Here is a 21,040-nt window from a genome sequence, read left to right on the forward strand (position 1 = left end):
GAATCCTAAGGATAGATTGTATTACATATTTATGTTAACCTATTTGTTCTATGTTTGGCATACTAAAATGCTTCCTTCACGAGCCTAACAGCTATCATAGAATATGTAATATGTCATCCACAATCGTCAAATAAATATCGTCTTGCTTAATGTTTTATTTGCATACGTCATACATAAAAAAGTGCTTTTACAGTTGTAAAACGAGTGATAAATAGCACTTCCGAAAGTGAAAGTAATTTATGGGATCACACAAATTACGAATAAACCATGTAAATGAACTGTGACATTATTGCCAGCAATAGGGGGATGAGCCATGCTATGCCTCTTTAGACCCTTTACATTCTTTAGAAACCACCAAACAATTGAACAAGTCCTATCAGCCAACGTTGTGGTTTCCATTCCTCCTTCAGAGGTGGGGACCACCTTGTTTCTGACTTACTTCTGGGGTAGCTCTGCCATTCAAAGTAGCCAACCACAGGGCTGCTGGAATCTCAGCGTCGAAAGTCACCCCTTGCCTAGGGCAGGCTTTCAGATTCTGTGTTTTTCCTGTTCATGTAACAACCATGGTGGTCGTGAAGAGGGAAATTAATAACTGACCTAGATGTGCAGGGAGAACAGTCGCTTCTAAGGAGTTTGTTTCTCAAAAACAATTCCCCTTCAGCGCAGCACTTTCAGGGAAAATGTGCCACCAAAAATGCTAGACCTCTAAATTTGTTTTTTGAGGTGACTGATACAATAGGCTCTTTCCCTTTCAGCTGTACTGACTACCATCGGCCAAACTATAAATAACTCATTCTAAGCTTGGAGTTTTACTATGTAGCTCTTTTTCCATAAAGTGCCATGAAACAGCATGCGACTTTAACTCTAGCACTTTAATCCCAACCTGAAAACGACACACCTTAACTCTTTTATATTTGTTATATATTTTATTTTATAATATTGGCGTTACTGATTTCATAAATTCTAATGGATTTTGTAATATTTTAAGTCCTAGTAGTACAATAAACATATCTTTTTTTTTCTTCTTACCGAAAACCAGATTGCCAGATTCCCCACCAGATTCAGGATCGGAACGATGCTCTCCTCCCCAAATAAAAGGTGTGTTATGCCGCTGTGTTCATTAATTTGTGTGGTCGTTTTGTGATGAATCTGCTGCTGCTCTTGGACTGGTAATGGTGGATCCACCTTCCACAAGTCCCGGAGGGGTTCTCATGATGCTAGAGAGTCAGTGAATTATTAATGTGCTGCTTAGTTGGAAGTCAAAGACGACTTCGAGCCATTAACTTCAAGGAACATTAAGCTGGCGCCCCAGCTACGGCCTCGGGGGTGACTTGAATCTGTACACTGAGTGCAAACAAGCAGTTGTTCCCATAGGGAGTGAAGTGACTGTAGACACGTTGTGCGCACTGGAGTGTTCTCAAGGAATACTGTGGACCTCCACAGAATCTACTGCGCTGACTTGTTAGTTTATTACAGTGAACAGTCCACTATTCTTTTAAATGGGTTTGGTCGCTAGATTGTATTGAGATACCATGTTTAAAATAGGCCTAAGCGAACTGTTCATTATGTTCAGTGCAATCTTGGGTAATTCCTGGCATTTCGCATTTCCGAAATGTCGCTTAGCCTGGTTGTGTAATTAAAGTCCATTTGAGGCAAAATCCAAAAATCCTATTGCGGGATTACGGAAAGAACATGTATGGCTAAAACAGGAGCAGATGCTTTTTGACTAGCTTGTGGTTTTTGCACTGTGTTTTCTATTAGCACTAACTGCGTCCTCACATCCAAAATGGACAAGAGCAAGAAATTCAAACAGCACTAAGGGCCTCAATACGATTCTGGCGGTCAATAGATCACTAGATTCGCCGTGGCAGTCATGAACTGCGCCGTTTTGGCAGTCAGACCGGCAAATTAAGAGTTTGATGATCGGACCGCCAAAGGACCACTGCCTGCTCGGGGAACAATGTTCCAGACCGGCTGACGGCAGTGCAGGTTAGAATCAGCCAGGGTGGCGCTGAACTCAGCACCGCCCTGCTGATTACAACCTGGTTCTCCGCCAGCCTCTTCCCTGCTAGTGGCCCCTCCTCCTTGGGCCAAAGGAACCTGGGAGATGGACTCCAAGAAGAATAGCAAGGTGCCCAGCAACACGGTGTCCCATGCTGCGTGAGGTCTTAAGGCGATTTATATCACGTGGTGATGATCGGGAGGTGGCTGACCCCTTGACCCTCCTCCTTGGGCCAAAGGAACCTGGGAGATGAAGTCCACAAAAAACAACAAGGTGCCCAGCAACATGCTGCCCGCTGCATGAGGGGTCTTAAGACGCTCCATAGCGTGCAGCAAAGATCGGGAAGTGGCTGGGACGTGGCCCGTCCTCCTTGGGCCAAAGGAACCTGGGAGATGGAGTCCACAAAGAACAGCAAGGTGCCCAGCAGCACAGCCTAACTACAACAATATATATGTATATTTACACACACACATATAAATACACACAGGAGGGAGAGAATAATTATTTACAATAATATAAGTAATATTTTCTAAAAGTATTTTTCTTAAAACAGAATTTTAAACAATAAAAAACAAACTAAAAAGTTAAAAATAATATAAATCCACTCTAACAGTATGGAAACTGTTGGACTTCGGAGGGCTTAGATGTACTATTCCCACCCAAGTCTAAACAACACTAAGGAAAATGTTGGACTTCAGAGGGGTATGACTTACATTGTAGTGAATCCTAGTTTGTTTTAATGGGATACAGGAGTTAGATAGCCTGTGGCTTGCAGACTCATGCCGCCGTCACCCAGTGACTTTTACTCTACTTAGTTTGCTCTGTTTTAGCACATTTATTTAATTAATTATTTTAAGATGGCTGCCTTGTTTTGACTTAGGCCCATGTTTTGATTTTCATTATCAGTGCCACCGTGCTAAGGTGTCAAGATCAGGCGACAAATACAAACAAACTGTAGGTGTTCACTTTTAATGCGTTCTAGGGAATTCTTTATACTAATTACCATCCCAAGCACGCCTTGTTATCTATTGTTTGGGAACAAACCTACATCAGGGGTCCAAGCAGATCTGTATAAATACTCCTCACTTTATCAGACAGTGAGAGGGATTCCGACCAGATGCCATCGCTGCTATTGATGCAGCACGTTGCCTTGACACTGACCCAGTCTTCGTGTTCCTGCGGAGTCTGAGCTAGAGACCTCATTCCAAGGTAACGAGGGTTGGGGGCTCTTCTCATGGACATGGCATTGGCAGATTGAGGTTTAACATACCTAGCTCTCTTCTAGGTTAGGTGTTAGGCCTTTATGCTAGGGTATTAGGACATATTGCACACTCCATGTTATTTCGTGATATTGCAACATGGTGGGGGTCTATGTATTAATGACTCTTGTCTTTACTATTCTGTTTCTTGCACTGTTCATTATCCTAATCATTGCAGCCCATACAACTTATCGCAGATTGCAGTTTTACTAAAATAAACCTTGTTGAAACTTTCCTGCATCTTCTTCATTGCCTGTGTGTGATTGATACATGTTGCTAATGTGAGAAAGGGGTAAATGCCTCCGAGCTGTCGGCATTCGAGAATCAGTGTCCCTTAAGATTAATGGCCTCTCAAAGACATCCAACAGAGTATTCTACAACATGAGTAAGAATGAACTCGAGGCCTTTACATGTTTGACATCCGATCCCAGCCTCATTATTAAACCAGCTGATAAAGGCGGAGCAACGGTGATTCTCCCACAAACGATGTACAGAGAGGAGTGTGAACGACTCTTGGGTAACACCAAACACTACAAACGTCTTGCCCGTGACCCCACCCCTGATATCCAAGAAGAAATTTCCTTCTTGGTAACTAAAGGCATGTAGAACAATTGGCTCACTGAACACGAGGGAGCCTTCCTAATACAGACTAACCCTAAGATCCCTTATTTCTACATTCTGCCAAAGGTACATAAAGAAAAGATTCCCCCACCTGGCAGACCTATAGTATCCGGGATAGGCTCAGCACTAGAGCCATTGTCTAAGTTTGTTGATTTCTTCTTGCAACCATTAGTGAGAAGAATCCCCACTTACCTCAAGGACACCACCAATGTCCTATTACTACTGGAATCCATATCTTTTGACAAAACTAAGGAACTCCTGATCACTCTAGATGGGGAATCCCTATATACTAACATCCCCCAGGAGGCCACACTGGAAGTAATCAGTAACCTGTTAGAAACAAGCATGGGTGAATCTATAACCCCACCTGAATTCATACTGGACCTAGCGCACCTTGCACTCATGAGGAACTACTTCAAGTTTGAAGATAGCTTCTTCCTACAAACGCAAGGGACTTCAATGGGCAGTACCTTTGCCCCCAGTTTGGCATGCCTATACGTCGACAACTTAGAGAGACTTGTGGTCGTCCATGATGACAACCCTTACCGAGACCAGATAAAACTCTGGAAGCGGTATATTGACGACGTCCTGATGGTGTGGAATGGAAGTAAGGAAGAGGCCCTTGCTTTTGCTGGCTGGCTCAATGGGGCCAACCCCTTCCTCACTTTCACCAAGACCACAGGTGGTAATGAACTACCTTTTCTTGACCTTTTCATCCATGAGCATGAAGGTGGCTTGACAACAGAAGTATACTATAAACCCACGGACCGCAATAATCTGCTTCAATACCAGAGCTTTCACCCACGAGCTCTGAAGGATAACCTCCCTGTGGGACAGTTCCTACGACTGAGACGGAACTGCTCATCTGTAGCTGATTACCGCAAACATGCTGATAAACTTGCCACCAAATTACAAACAAAGAACTATCCCACACACCTTGTCAACAAGGCGCGCAAAAGAGCACGCAACAACAACAGGGACCAACTACTGCTGCCCCGGGCAGATAAACCAGACCTTGAGAAGATTGTGCGTGTTTCTACTTTCAGCCCCTTATCCAATAAGATTCAGAAGATTATCAAAGATGACTGGAAGATTCTCACATCAGGTGGTTTACCCTTCAACCCGCCCCTACATGCTTACAAGAGAGCAACTAACATACGTGACATGGTGGTCCATACTAGACCTAAAGAATAGCCCCGTTCCAGACAGACTACGCTCTGGCATATCCCTCCTCCAGCAGGCCACTACCCTTGTGGCAGTTGCAGTGTGTGTCGCTTAACCAGGAAGTCCACCACCATCAACCTTGACCTCAAAACCCCATGGGTACAAAAATCCCTTACGAACTGTAACAGCAAGAATGTGGTTTATCTAATCAAATGTCCCTGCCTACTCAAATACGTGGGGATGACTCCCAGAAAGATCAGCACGAGGATCTGTGAACACCGAAGCACGATCCGGTGTAAACGCGACGCCACCAAACTAACCAGTCACTTCCTGCTAAAAAATCACTCTCCAGATGATATGTCCTGGACAGTTCTCGATCAACTTCCCCCGTCAACCCCTAACATGTCAAATAAACTGTTTCGGGCCGAACAACGCTGGGTGTGTAGGTTGCACACTGATACCGCTGGTCTGAACGATGAGATACCCTGGTTTTCTCTCCATTATTAGACCTTCCACTGGTAGTCTACCAAACATTACCAGCCTTCCTACCTCCCTTGCCTCCTCCCTTTGCACCAACTTTCTGTGCCCCCAGTATCCCGTACCCATCTACCTTCCCTGCACATTTCACCTCTTTCTTCCTGTCTTTTAACTATTTTTCCCCCCTACCCTCATCCCTTTCTTCCTTATGCCCCTCGTGTCTCCACTTGAGTCCTCCTTTCTATCCATCTTTTTTCTTTTCAGCTTACAGCTCACTTTTCCTTTCCCCTCCCTCCACCCCACTGGGCCTCCTCTCCTCCTTCCCAACCCACTGTCTACCTTTCCCCCACCTTTAACCGCACCCTCCCTCCCAACCCTCCGTTCCTATCCTCTCCCGAATATCTCTCTCTCTCTCTCTCTCTCTCTTTCTCTCTTTCTGCCCCCTGTGTTTCCTTCCTTTACTCTCTCTTTTTCTTCCCCTTCATTCCCTGATATACCTTTCCTCCCCTATTATCCTTTTTAACCGCAGACTCCCTCCCACCCTCCGTCTCTATCCTCTCCCGATTTTCTTTCACTCTCTTTGTCCCCTGTCTTTTTCCTTCCTTTACTCTCTCTGTCCCTCCTCCTTCATTCCCTTATATACCCTTCCTCCCCTTCCTCCCTTTCTTCCCCTGGCACCCCCTTTTCTCCCTCTCCCCATTTTTTGCCTCTTGGCCTCACCGCTAGGCCATGGAACGCCGGGCACTCAGTCCCCCGGCTATTCACACCGGCCGCCGGGGAACTACATCTCCCGGCAGGCTCCGCGGTGACCGCGTCACTCTGTGACGCCGTCCCCGCGCTAGGGTTGTGCCCCCGAGCCGGCTTTCTGGTGGGGTCTCTCCACCGACCTCCGCAATCATTTCCGGGCCCAGCGTCTCCTCGACGTTGGTCCCCAGGCATTACAACGATCCGGAGGCCGTACTTCTGGGTTATTAACCCTTTCCACGCCTGAACCCGGGCGGCGGCGGTGATTGCCTCCACCTGATCGCAATATTCTTGGGCAATTACCATTATATAAACACGCCTCTCCCAGGCCACTCCATTCAAGCGGTCCTGAGAGAGGACATCGTAGGCGTACAGTGAGCGCCCACCTTTGATGCAGTGAGTGACCTGGCCTCTTCTGGACTACACAGATAAGATGCCATCAACGTGTTCCTCGTCTCCTTCATGTTTTCTCCCTTCTCTTTCTCTAACTTATCTTCTGCTTCTTTTCTTTATCTCTTTTTCAGCCTATTAATCTTTCCTGTCTCCCATTTACCCCACTCTCCCCCATCTTTTTTTCCCTTCCTTATTCTCTCTTCCTTCTTCCCCTCTCCAGTTCTCTTTTCCTCCTTCTTTTTTCTTCTTTTTTTCTTTCTTCTCTGTTCTCTCTTCTTTCTCCTTTTTTCTTCTTTACGTGTTTTCCATCTACCCTTTCTTTGTGCTAGTCGCCTTTCACGTTTTGGATGCAAGGAGGTGCCCTTTTCACCTAGGGGCCCCACTTTCCTAGAGGCCGCCTCCCGCCCGCCCCTCTGTTCCCCTCTCTTTATTATATATTTCTCCCCCCGTCCTTTCCTGTATGTTGTTACCCTCACCTGTTTCTTCCCTCTCTCCCTCTCCTAAACCTTAGTGTCTGACAAATAAGGGGGCACTCCCTCTCGAGGATATCAGAGGCCAATAGCCTTTAGGGACAGGGTAAGAAGTTGTTTCTCTCCATCCCCCTTTTTATTGTCCTCCACTCAGATGTGAACTGTTACCCATATATTATATGATGTATGCCCTGCGCACCCAGTAATTCTGTCTGCTGAATGATTTGATACTTCACGTGTGCTGTGGTTTGCTGTGTATTGCTGTGTCACAGTGTTATTCTCATTTGCGGTCTGTTTTTTCTCCATAAGGCCACCCCCCAGGTAGCCCCCAGGCAAGGTTGACCCCCCACACTCTTTACATATATTTCTTTATAAATTTCACAGCACTTATTGATACTTCGAGCGTGAGTAGCAGGGATCCTTCGCCCTGATGAATGCCCCAAGACTTTCCTGAGCTCAAAACTGAGGGCAGAAACATGTTGGCTCCTTCCTCATAGATAGGTGACCCTGTGAGTCCTTGTTCTCAGAGAGGTGTCCCCATCTTCACTTTTTTAACCGCATCAAACAGAACCTTTATTAAATAATTACACAGGTATCTGTTTAGGTGTTTTTATTCCTTAGTTTAGCTGGATCCCTCTATTTCCAGAACCAGATTTAATTTACGCACTCCCTCCTGTTCCTTTAACAGTGAGGTCGAGTCCGCCCAGATGGCACTGTCCTACCTGGGTGGGGCTAGGTGGTCATATGATGAAGCATGACACTATATAGTGAGTGAGACCACCTAGTCTGTAAAAGAAACTCCCCTCCGTGTCCCCCAGACTCTCCACAGCACCCTTTTTTACTGATACCTCACCTCTAACAGAGGATCATGAGGGACTTGGTGTTGCAGTTGATACATCTTCGATTCATCCCTCTTTAGATTTTATGAACCCCGTACTCTGTTGTGATTTTGTAATCTCCGTTTAACCACGATGCTCCCTGAGATGTCACGCTTTTGAGTTAATGCATAAAGGCTGCCACAAATCACCTTTGACTGTTTTGGGTTTTTGGTGAGGTGCTGCTTGTGAACCGGAAGGGTTGGGACGACAGTTGCGTTTTGTTGTAGGATTGGCATAGTCGCCTACAAACATAAGTACTGCCATCCTTAAACCAACAGTCTTGTCTAGAGCAAGAGTCCAACTACGACAACTATTCCCATGTCAATGTATGCAACAGTAGAGAGGACTTCAGAAGGGTTAATTTCACTATTCCTCCTCCAGTCTAAGCAACAGTAGGGAAAGTGTTGGACTTTGGGGGGTTACGATTACTATTCCCATTCCAATGTAGTCAAAACACTTCAACAAAGACCATAACCCTTGTGCAAAAATTTTAATACAGCTAAACTCAATATTAGTTTTATTAACTAATGTTGTCAAAGTTTAAATCATGTCAACAATTATATAAATAATGCAAAGTCCTTACTGTAGAGAATCAACAAATTTCATCTCTTCATAAAAACAAATCATAGTGTATCTGTTTGTTCAAACGCCTAAAGCCAAAAGAAGATTCAGCAGTTTTTGCTTTACATGTTTCAGCACATGACAAGTTAGTAAAAATGAACTGAGATTCCCATTAAAAGGTAACAATATGTACCTGCACAGCGCAGAGGGGCATTTTCTTCAGGGTTCTCTACCTGCCATAATCACCTAGAGTGAGCATTTAGTCAGATTACCTCAAACACAAGTTTAGATAAAATAGCAATTAGTTTGGCATGAAACCTCACTTCCCCCATTAGATAATAACAGGACAATATTGTTTACTCATCAAACAGTAATTTCCGTATGGACAGGGGTTACAAGAGGCAATCCATCACGCCACCGGTGTTTTTTCAATGCCAGATCGGAGAATTTATACACCTGCTCTGCAGTGTTTAATTTGTAAATAAAAAGGTGCTGGTGCTCAAAGCCCTCCTCTTAAACATGCGGCTGCTGCAATTAAAAGTGCGAGCACATAATCCTGAGGCAGCGTAATCCTGAAGCCACCTCGGGCCTCTTCAGTCCATTTATAGCCACTCCCTGCCCCTTCAGCTCACTCTTGCAGCTTCCTGCTTTTCCCCTTTCTGACGCTTTTTAATTTTTCTCTTCCTCCGTCTTTCCCACGTGTCTTTTGCTGGCAGTAAATGCTTGAGACAGAAAACTAAGCGCTGGCCCTCAGAAATAAGTGCTGGTGCTCAGCACCGGGAATGACAAGCACAAATTAAGCACTGCTGCTCTGCAATTTCCATCAAGCACGTGACAGAACTGAGTGGTATTATCTCAGCTGAATTGGGGGTGAAAGTTTCAAAAGAGGAAATGGTGATTTCCAGTGCACTGCATCATTACTGCGGTCTGGGGTGTGGTTAATCAGGCTAGTCACAACCCAGACCACAATGAGGAAGTTGTGTGCACAATATGCAAGCCAGCAGGCTTTTTAATGTCGAAGATTTGTTTTATAAACGGAGCTGCTTTCTATGGAGTGTTATGTGAATGGCTGCTAACTAAGCCTTGAAAAAGTTCAACTGTTAACAAACCCAGGAGCAACACCCAGGATGCGGTTATGGTTATATTATTTTTATAGCACACATACAACACAATCGTGGTTTCTTGGCAGCTATTGCAATCTTTATTCTCTCTGCTGATTCATGTGTTATTGCTTAAATAAAGACGTCATGGATTTCCGAAAGGGGGTAAAACAGTTTATTTGCAGAGGACACACTGGAGTGTATTCAACTATTTAATGGCTACTACAGGAAAAAAGCTCTGTCCCCATACATAGTAGTGTGCCATTTGGGGATGTGTAGTAAGAAAATATAAGAGGATCTTAAACATCTTGTTGGTCTGTGCCGAGCAAACTTCTTGGCCACAAACCCCACAATATTAATGCAAATGTCATAATGGATTATGGCCCTGGCCTTGAACTACTATGTAGCCAAAAAAGGCTCGTTTTCTCCTAAGTCCAGTTGCAGCATTTGTCACCCATTGAAGACTAGCAATGTTTTTTCAGGATTAGACAAACATAGGGAATTACCAAAATCAATCCTAGATAAAATTAAAATTATCTCTCTGGGACTTCATACTTTTTCTCCTTTGGATCAGAGGAGTATAGTGCTGGGGAAACAGTTTGAGTAGTATTGCTGACAAAGATATTGTAGTCAAGCGTGTTGAATGCTATATAAAAAACATTCACTTCCACGTACTTCTGTAATTGCAAGAATAATAGTTTCTTCTATGAGTTTCAAAAGGTAAAGAAGGAGAGAATTGGGGCAAAAACTACTGGGATGTGATAAGTCCAAGGAGGGCTTTTTTTATGGGAGGTTTGATCACTGCTTCTTTCTGCATGTCAGGTACCAGACCAACATATATAGATGAGTTGAAAATCAGTTTAATTTCTTTGTCCAGAATTATGGCACGTGTATGCATGCATTTTACAAGCAGAAATCAAAAAAGGATCCTGAAGAGTGACTTTGATGTATGGCTTATATAAAACGGATTTTGAAAATTAAAATTAAAACTGTTAAGAGAGGACTTGGTTGTTGGAGTGAAAAGAAGACGATTGATAAAAGAGGGGTGGTAATTGTTTCAGATTCAGTATCTCAACTGTGTTTTTACATTTTCCAGTGAAGAAGTTTGAAAGCTGTTCACATAACTTAGTGGAGAACATAATTTTAGATTGACATTCTGTGAGATCCTGAACATCCCTATCAATCTTTAAAGGTTTTGCAGACACATTGGGTGATTTCCGATTTTAAAATTAGTTTAGTTAGACCATCAATCTGTCAAACAAACTAAACATACTCACAACAACATTATAATAATTACATAAAAATGTATTAAAGAAGGATAAATACATTATGATAAAAGCTTTATATTTTTACACTTGTTAAAAACATCCTGTTGCATGTACCACATTTAACCCCTTCGCTGCCAGGCCTTTTCCCCCTCCTGTGCCAGGCCTTTTTTTGCCTATTTGGGGCAGTTCGCGCTTAGGCCCTCATAACTTTTTGTCCACATAAGCTAACCAATACAAATTTGCGTCCTTTTTTTCCAACATCCTAGGGATTCTAGAGGTACCAAGACTTTGTGGGTTCCCCTGAAGGAGGCCAAGAAATTAGTCAAAATACAGTGAAAATTTCGTTTTTTCAAAAAAATGGGAAAAAGTGGCTGCAGAAGAAGGCTTGTGGTTGTTCCCCTGAAAATGGCATCAACAAAGGGTTTGCGGTGCTAAACTCAGCAGCTTCCCAACTTTCAGGAACAGGCAGACTTGAATCAGAAAACTAAATTTTTCAACACAATTTGGCATTTTACTGGGACATACCGCATTTTTGCAATTTTTTGTGCTTTCAGCCTCCTTCCAGTCAGTGACAGAAATGGGCATGAAACCAATGCTGGATCCCAGAAACCTAAACATTTCTGAAAAGTAGACACAATTCTGAATTCAGCAAGGGGTTATTTGTGTAGATCCTACAAGAGTTTCCTACAGAAAATAACAACTGAAAAAGAAAAATATTGAAATTGAGGTGAAAAAAACATCAATTTTTCTCTATGTTTTACTCTGTAACTTTCTCCTGCAATGTCAGATTATCGAAAGCAATATACCGTTACGTCTGCTGGACTCCTCTGGTTGCGGGGATATAAAGGGCTTGTAGGTTCATCAAGAACCCTAGGTACCCAGAGCCAATAAATGAGCTGCACCCTGCAGTGCGTTTTCATTCTATACCGGGTATACAGCAATTCATTTGCTGAAATATAAAGAGTAAAAAATAGCTATCAAGAAAACCTTTGTATTTCCAAAAAGGGCACAAGTTAAGGTGTTAAGGAGCAGTGGTTATTTGCACATCTCTGAATTCCGGGGTGACCATACTAGCATGTGAATTACAGGGCATTTCTCAAATAGATGTCTTTTTTACACACTCTCCTATATTTGGAAGGAAAAAATGTAGAGAAAGACAAGGGGCAATAACACATGTTTTGCTAATCTTTGTTCCCCCAAGTCTCCCGATAAAAATGATACTTCACTTGTGTGGGTAGGCCTAGTGCGCGCGGCAGGAAATGCCCCAAAAACACAATGTGGAAACATCCCATTTTTTGAAAGAAAACAGAGGTGTTTTTTGCAAAGTGCCTACCTGTAGATTTTGGCGTCTAGCTCAGCCAGCACCTAGGGAAACCTACCAAACCTGTGCATTTTTGATAACTAGAGACCTAGGGGAATCCAAGATGGGGTGACTTGTGGGACTCTGACCAGGTTCTGTTACCCAGAATCCTTTGCAAACCTCAAAATTTGGCTAAAAAAACACATGTTCCTCACATTTCTGTGGCAGAAAGTTCTGGAATCTGAGAGGAGGCACAAATTTCCTTCCACCCAGCGTTCCCCCAAGTCTCCCAGTAAAAATGATACCTCACTTGTGTGGGTAGGCCTAGCGCCTGCGACAGGAAATGCCCCAAAGCACAACGTGGACACATCCCATTTTTTGACAGAAAACAGAGCTGTATTTTGCAAAGTGCCTACCTGTAGATTTTGGCCTCTAGCTCAGCCGGCACCTAGGGAAACCTACCAAACCTGTGCATTTCTGAAAACTAGAGACCTAGGGGAATCCAAGATGGGGTGACTTGTGGGGCTCTGACCAGGTTCTGTTACCCAGAATCCTTTGCAAACCTCAAAATTTGGCTAAAAAAACACATTTTCCTCACATTTCGGTGACAGAAAGTTCTGGAATCAGAGAGGAGCCACAAATTTCCTTCCACCCAGCGTTCCCCCAAGTCTCCCGATAAAAATGATACCTCACTTGTGTGGGTAGGCCTAGCGCGCGCGGCAGGAAATGCCCCAAAACACAATGTGGACACATCCAATTTTTTGAAAGAAAACAGAGGTGTTTTTTGCAAAGTGCCTACCTGTAGATTTTGGCCTCTAGCTCAGCCAGCACCTAGGGAAACCTACCAAACCTGTGCATTTTTGAAAACTAGAGACCTAGGGGAATCCAAGATGAAGTGACTTGTGGGTCTCTGACCAGGTTCTGTTACCCAGAATCCTTTGCAAACCTCAAAATTTGGCTAAAAAAACACATGTTCCTCACATTTCTGTGGCAGAAAGTTCTGGAATCTGAGAGGAGGCACAAATTTCCTTCCACCCAGCGTTCCCCCAAGTCTCCCAGTAAAAACTATACCTCACTTGTGTGGGGAGGCCTAGCGCCTGCGACAGGAAATGCCCCAAAGCACAACGTGGACACATCCCATTTTTTGACAGAGAACAGAGCTGTATTTTGCAAAGTGCCTACCTGTGGATTTTGGCCTCTAGCTCAGCCGGCACCTAGGGAAACCTACCAAACCTGTGCATTTTTTATAACTAGAGACCTAGGGGAATCCAAGATGGGGTGACTTGTGGGGCTCTGACCAGGTTCTGTTACCCAGAATCCTTTGCAAACCTCAAAATTTGGCTAAAAAAACACATGTTCCTCACATTTCTGTGGCAGAAAGTTCTGGAATCAGAGAGGAGGCACAAATTTCCTTCCACCCAGCGTTCCCCCAAGTCTCCCAGTAAAAAGTATACCTCACTTGTGTGGGTAGGCCTAGCGCCTGCAACAGGAAATGCCCCAAAGCACAACGTGGACACATCCCATTTTTTGACAGAAAACAGAGCTGTATTTTGCAAAGTGCCTACCTGTAGATTTTGGCCTTTAGCTCAGCCGGCACCTAGGGAAACCTACCAAACCTGTGCATTTCTGAAAACTAGAGACCTAGAGACCTAGGGGAATCCAAGATGGGGTGACTTGTGGGGCTCTGACCAGGTTCTGTTACCCAGAATCCTTTGCAAACCTCAAAATTTGGCTAAAAAAACACATTTTCCTTACATTTCGGTGACAGAAAGTTCTGGAATCAGAGAGGAGCCACAAATTTCTTTCCACCCAGCGTTCCCCCAAGTCTCCCGATAAAAATGATACCTCACTTGTGTGGGTACGCCTAGCGCGCGCGGCAGGAAATGCCCCAAAACACAATGTGGACACATCCCATTTTTTGAAAGAAAACAGAGGTGTTTTTTGCAAAGTGCCTACCTGTAGATTTTGGCCTCTAGCTCAGCCAGCACCTAGGGAAACCTACCAAACCTGTGCATTTTTGAAAACTAGAGACCTAGGGGAATCCAGGATGAAGTGACTTGTGGGTCTCTGACCAGGTTCTGTTACCCAGAATCCTTTGCAAACCTCAAAATTTGGCTAAAAAAACACATGTTCCTCACATTTCTGTGGCAGAAAGTTCTGGAATCTGAGAGGAGGCACACATTTCCTTCCACCCAGCGTTCCCCCAAGTCTCCCAGTAAAAATTATACCTCACTTGTGTGGGTAGGCCTAGCGCCTGCGACAGGAAATGCCCAAAAGCACAACGTGGACACATCCCATTTTTTGACAGAAAACAGAGCTGTATTTTGCAAAGTGCCTACCTGTAGATTTTGGCCTCTAGCTCAGCCGGCACCTAGGGAAACCTACCAAACCTGTGCATTTCTGAAAACTAGAGACCTAGGGGAATCCACGATGGGGTGACTTGTGGGGCTCTGACCAGGTTCTGTTACCCAGAATTATTTGCAAACCTCAAAATTTGGCTAAAAAAACAAATTTTCCTCACATTTCGGTGACAGAAAGTTCTGGAATCAGAGAGGAGCCACAAATTGCCTTCCACCCAGCGTTCCCCCAAGTCTCCCGATAAAAATGATACCTCACTTGTGTGGGTAGGCCTAGCGCCTGCGACAGGAAATGCCCCAAAGCACAACGTGGACACATCCCATTTTTTGAAAGAAAACAGAGGTGTTTTTTGCAAAGTGCCTACCTGTAGATTTTGGCCTCCAGCTCAGCCGGCACCTAGGGAAACCTACCAAACCTGTGCATTTCTAAAAACTAGAGACCTAGGGGAATCCAAGATGGGGTGACTTGTGGGGCTCTGACCAGGTTCTGTTACCCAGAATCCTTTGCAAACCTCAAAATTTGGCTTAAAAAACACATGTTCTTCACATTTCTGTGGCAGAAAGTTCTGGAATCTGAGAGGAGGCACACATTTCCTTCCACCCAGCATTCCCCCAAGTCTCCCAGTAAAAATTATACCTCACTTGTGTGGGTAGGCCTAGCGCCTGCAACAGGAAATGCCCCAAAGCACAACGTGGACACATCCCATTTTTTGACAGAAAACAGAGCTGTATTTTGCAAAGTGCCTACCTGTAGATTTTGGCCTCTAGCTCAGCCGGCACCTAGGGAAACCTACCAAACCTGTGCATTTCTGAAAACTAGAGACCTAGAGACCTAGGGGAATCCAAGATGGGGTGACTTGTGGGGCTCTGACCAGGTTCTGTTACCCAGAATCCTTTGCAAACCTCAAAATTTGGCTAAAAAAACAAATTTTCCTCACATTTCGGTGACAGAAAGTTCTGGAATCAGAGAGGAGCCACAAATTACCTTCCACCCAGCGTTCCCCCAAGTCTCCCGATAAAAATGATACCTCACTTGTGTGGGTAGGCCTAGCGCGCACGGCAGGAAATGCCCCAAAACACAATGTGGACACATCCCATTTTTTGAAAGAAAACAGAGGTGTTTTTTGCAAAGTGCCTACCTGTAGATTTTGGCCTCTAGCTCAGCCAGCATCTAGGGAAACCTACCAAACCTGTGCATTTTTGAAAACTAGAGACCTAGGGGAATCCAAGATGAAGTGACTTGTGGGGCTCTGACCAGGTTCTGTTACCCAGAATCCTTTGCAAACCTCAAAATTTGGCTAAAAAAACACATGTTCCTCACATTTCTGTGGCAGAAAGTTCTGGAATCTGAGAGGAGGCACACATTTCCTTCCACCCAGCATTCCCCCAAGTCTCCCAGTAAAAATTATACCTCACTTGTGTGGGTAGGCCTAGCGCCTGCGACAGGAAATGCCCCAAAGCACAACGTGGACACATCCCATTTTTTGACAGAAAACAGAGCTGTATTTTGCAAAGGGCCTACCTGTAGATTTTGGCCTCTAGCTCAGCCGGCACCTAGGGAAACCTACCAAACCTGTGCATTTCTAAAAACTAGAGACCTAGGGGAATCCAAGATGGGGTGACTTGTGTGGCTCTGACCAGGTTCTGTTACCCAGAATCCTTTGCAAACCTCAAAATTTGGCTAAAAAAACACATTTTCCTCACATTACGGTGACAGAAAGTTCTGGAATCAGAGAGGAGCCACAAATTACCTTCCACCCAGCGTTCCCCCAAGTCTCCCGATAAAAATGATACCTCACTTGTGTGGGTAGGCCTAGCACGCGCGGCAGGAAATGCCCCAAAACACAATGTGGACACATCCCATTTTTTTCAAGAAAACAGAGGTGTTTTTTGCAAAGTGCCTACCTGTAGATTTTGGCCTCTAGCTCAGCCAGCACCTAGGGAAACCTACCAAACCTGTGCATTTTTTTAAACTAGAGACCTAGGGGAATCCAGGATGAAGTGACTTGTGGGTCTCTGACCAGGTTCTGTTACCCAGAATCCTTTGCAAACCTCAAAATTTGGCTAAAAAAACACATGTTCCTCACATTTCTGTGGCAGAAAGTTCTGGAATCTGAGAGGAGGCACACATTTCCTTCCACCCAGCGTTCCCCCAAGTCTCCCAGTAAAAATTATACCTCACTTGTGTGGGTAGGCCTAGCGCCTGCGACAGGAAATGCCCCAAAGCACAACGTGGACACATCCCATTTTTTGACAGAAAACAGAGCTGTATTTTGCAAAGTGCCTACCTGTAGATTTTGGCCTCTAGCTCAGCCGGCACCTAGGGAAACCTACCAAACCTGTGCATTTCTGAAAACTAGAGACCTAGGGGAATCCAAGATGGGGTGACTTGTGGGGCTCTGACCAGGTTCTGTTACCCAGAATTCTTTGCAAACCTCAAAATTTGGCTAAAAAAACAAATTTTCCTCACATTTCGGTGACAGAAAGTTCTGGAATCAGAGAGGAGCCACAAATTGCCTTCCACCCAGCGTTCCCCCAAGTCTCCCGATAAAAATGATACCTCACTTGTGTGGGTAGGCCTAGCGCCTGCGACAGGAAATGCCCCAAAGCACAACGTGGACACATCCCATTTTTTGAAAGAAAACAGAGGTGTTTTTTGCAAAGTGCCTACCTGTAGATTTTGGCCTCCAGCTCAGCCGGCACCTAGGGAAACCTACCAAACCTGTGCATTTCTAAAAACTAGAGACCTAGGGGAATCCAAGATGGGGTGACTTGTGGGGCTCTGACCAGGTTCTGTTACCCAGAATCCTTTGCAAACCTCAAAATTTGGCTAAAAAAACACATGTTCCTCACATTTCTGTGGCAGACATTTCTGGAATCTGAGAGGAGGCACAAATTTCCTTCCACCCAGCGTTCCCCCAAGTCTCCCGATAAAAATGATACCTCACTTGTGTGGGTAGGCCTAGCGCCCGCGACAGGAAATGCCCCAAAGCACAACGTGGATACATCCCATTTCTTTACAGAAAACAGAGCTGTATTTTGCAAAGTGCCTACCTGTAGATTTTGGCCTCTAGCTCAGCCGGCACCTAGGGAAACCTACCAAACCTGTGCATTTCTGAAAACTAGAGACCTAGGGGAATCTAAGATGGGGTGACTTGTGGGGCTCTGACCAGGTTCTTTTACCCAGAATCCTTTGCAAACCTCAAAATTTGGCTAAAAAAACACATGTTCCTCACATTTCTGTGGCAGACATTTCTGGAATCTGAGGGGAGGCACAAATTTCCTTCCACCCAGCGTTCCCCCAAGTCTCCCGATAAAAATGATACCTCACTTGTGTGGGTAGGCCTAGCGCCCGCAACAGGAAATTCCCCAAAACGCAACGTGTACACATCACATTGTTTGAAAGAAAACAGAGGTGTTTTTTGCAAAGTGCCTACCTGGGGAATTTGGCCTCTAGCTCAGCCGGCACCTAGGGAAACCTACCAAACCTGTGCATTTTTTAAAACTAGAGACCTAGGGGAATCCAAGATGGGTGACTTGTGGGGCTCTGACCAGGTTCTGTTACCCAGAATCCTTTGCAAACCTCAAAATTTGGCTAAAAAAACACATGTTCCTCACATTTCTGCGGCAGAAAGTTCTGGAATCTGAGAGGAGGCACAAATTTCCTTCCAGCCAGCGTTCCCCCAAGTCTCCCGATAAAAATGATACCTCACTTGTGTGGGTAGGCCTAGCGCCCACGAAAGGAAATGGCCCAAAACACAACGTGGACACATCACATTTTTTCATGGAAAACAGTGCCTACCTGTGGATTTTGGCCTGTAGCTCACCGGGCACCTAGGAAAACCTAGCAAACCAGCGCATTTTTGAAAACTAGAAACCCAGGGGAATCCAAGATGGGGTGACTTGTGGGGCTCTGACCAGGTTTTGTTACCCAGAATCCTTTGCAAACCTCAACATTTGGCTAAAAAAAACACATTTTCCTCACATTTTGGTGACAGAAATGCCCTAAAATAAATTTGCCCCCCCCCCAAACCCCCCTGCCCGGGAGCGACCCTTGCCTACGGGGTCGCTCCCCCTGCGTGACATTGGGCCAAAAAACAAATCCCCGGTGCCTAGTGGTTTCTGCCCCCTTGGGGGCAGATTGACCTAAGGGGGGCAGAAATGGTCTAAATACAATTTTCCCCCCAGGGCAGCGACCCTTGCCTGATGGGTCGCTCCCCATCTCTAAAAAAACAAACAAACAAACAAAAAAAACACACAAAAAAAAAATTGCCCTGGCGCCTAGAGGTTTCTGCCCCCCCCGGGGGCAGAAACAGCCTAAAATAAATTTGCCCCCCCAACCCCCACCTCCCCGGGAGCGACCTTTGCCTACGGGGTCGCTCCCCCTGCGTGACATTGGCGCCAAAAAACAAATCCCCGGTGCCTAGTGGTTTCTGCCCCCTTGGGGGCAGATTGACCTAAAATCGGCCAATCTGCCCCCAAGGGGGGCAGAAATGGTCTAAATACAATTTGCCCCCCAGGGGAGAGACCCATTCCTAATGGGTCGCTCCCCACCTCTAAAAAAACACACACAAAAAAAACACAATAAAAAAATTGCCCTGCCGCCTAGAGGTTTCTGCCCCCCCCGGGGGCAGAAATGGCCTAAAATAATTTCCCCCCCCAGGGAGCGACCCTTGCCTAAGGGGTCGCTCCCCTTGCGTGAAATTCACGCAAAGAAAAAACTCCCAGGTGTCTAGTGGTTTCTGCCCCCCTTGGGGGCAGATTGGCCTCATCAAAATAGGCCAATCTGCCCCCAAGGGGGGCAGAAATGGCCTAAATATAATTTGCCCCCTAGGGGAGCGACCCTTGCCTAAGCGACCCCTGTCAGCGTGCCATGCCCACAAACCATTGCCTGTGGTATAGGTAAGTCACCCCTCTAGCAGGCCTTACAGCCCTGAGGCAGGGTGCACTATACCACAGGTGAGGGCATAGCTGCATGAGCAATATGCCCCTACAGTGTCTAAGCCCATTCTTAGACATTGTAAGTGCAGTGTAATCCATATTGAGTATATGGTCTGGGAGTTTGTCAGTACGAACTCCACAGCATCATAATGGCTTCACTGAATACTGGGAAGTTTGGTATCAAACTTCTCAGCACAATAAACCCACACTGATGCCAGTGTGGGATTTATTGAAAAATGCACACAGGGGGCATCTTGCAGATGCCCCCTGTATGTTAGCCCAGTTGCTAGTGTAGGAGTGACCGGTCTGTGCCAGCCTGCCACTCCTGGACAAGTTTCTGACCACATGGGGTGAGTGACTTTGTTCACTCTTGGTCAGAAACAAAGCCTGTTCTGGGTGGAGGGGCTTCACACCTCTCCCTGCAGGAACTGTAAAACCTGGCGGTGAGCCTCAAAGGCTCAAGCCTCAGGATACAGTGCCCCAGGGCACTCCAGCTAGTGGAGATGCCCGCCCCCCGGACAAAGCCACACTTTTGGTGGCAAGTCCGGTGGGAAAATTATGGAAAACAGGGAGGAGTGACCACCCCAGCCAGGACCACCCCTAATGTGTCCAGAGCTGAGGTGACCCCCTTCCTGCAGATCCCTCCATCTTGGTTTGGAGGGCAGGGACCAATAGGGATAGGAATGTGTGCCCATCCCCAAAGGGAGTGGGCACAAGGAGGGTATCATTGGCTACTGCCCACTGATCCCTAACATGCCCCTAAATCTGGGATCTAAGGGCCTCCCTGAACCCAGCTCACCGGATTCCTGGTGACCTACAAGAAGAAGAAGGACTGCTGTGCTGACACCCCCAGCAGAGAAGAAGGAAGACAACAACTGCTTTGGCCCCAGCCCTACCGGCCTGTCATCTTCAAAGAACCTGCAAAAATACCATTGATGCACCCAGCGGGCCCACCGACATCTGCCAACTCTAGGGGACTGCCCTGCACCCAAAAGGACTGAGAACTCCTGAGGACAGCACCTCTGTCTGAAGAAACCTACAGCCAAGGACTCCCACCTCGCTCCAGATGTGTGAGTCTTGACCCCTGTGCACCTGGCAAGAGAGGTTCCCCAGGCTATTGTGAGCAAGTGCCCACCCTGGGTTGACCTCTCCACCCCTCCACGATGATGCCTGCAGAGCGAATCCCAAGGACCCCCTTGACCACGAAGCTCTGGACGAAGATATCCAACACCTAAGAACACACTGCACCCGCAGCCCCCAAGCCTTGGAGAAACCGACACCCCGGTGCCTCAACGTTCATCGCGCGGCCCTCCTCCCTGTCCGACCAGCGGTGTGCCCGAGACACCCCCTTGGACCTTACCTGCAGCCTCTGAGTGACCCCCCCAGGGTCTCCTCAAAGACCAGCATTGGAAACCCGACGTCCTGTTTGCACCCTGCACCCTGCCGCCCCTGTGCCGCTGAGGGTGTGTGTTTGGTGCCTACTTGTGGCCCCTCCAGCGCTCTTC

The 21,040-nt window shown here is 45.9% G+C and overlaps 1 protein-coding gene across 2 annotated transcripts in view; it reads left to right on the forward strand.

The window, feature by feature from the left end:
* Positions 1-21,040, forward strand: part of MYRFL (myelin regulatory factor like) — a 689,165-nt gene that overhangs the window by 118,852 nt on the left and 549,273 nt on the right. For both annotated transcript variants that reach the window (XR_011202270.1, XM_069228327.1), the window contains exon 3: positions 1,040-1,098. Coding sequence is in view for 1 of the 2 variants with exons in the window: in XM_069228327.1 (XP_069084428.1) it covers positions 1,040-1,098 (59 nt within the window). In the remaining variant the exon portion in view is untranslated. The remainder of the gene's footprint in view (positions 1-1,039; positions 1,099-21,040) is intronic.

Source organism: Pleurodeles waltl, chromosome 4_1 (assembly GCF_031143425.1).
Source record: "Pleurodeles waltl isolate 20211129_DDA chromosome 4_1, aPleWal1.hap1.20221129, whole genome shotgun sequence".
Classification (NCBI taxonomy): Eukaryota; Metazoa; Chordata; class Amphibia; order Caudata; family Salamandridae; genus Pleurodeles; species Pleurodeles waltl.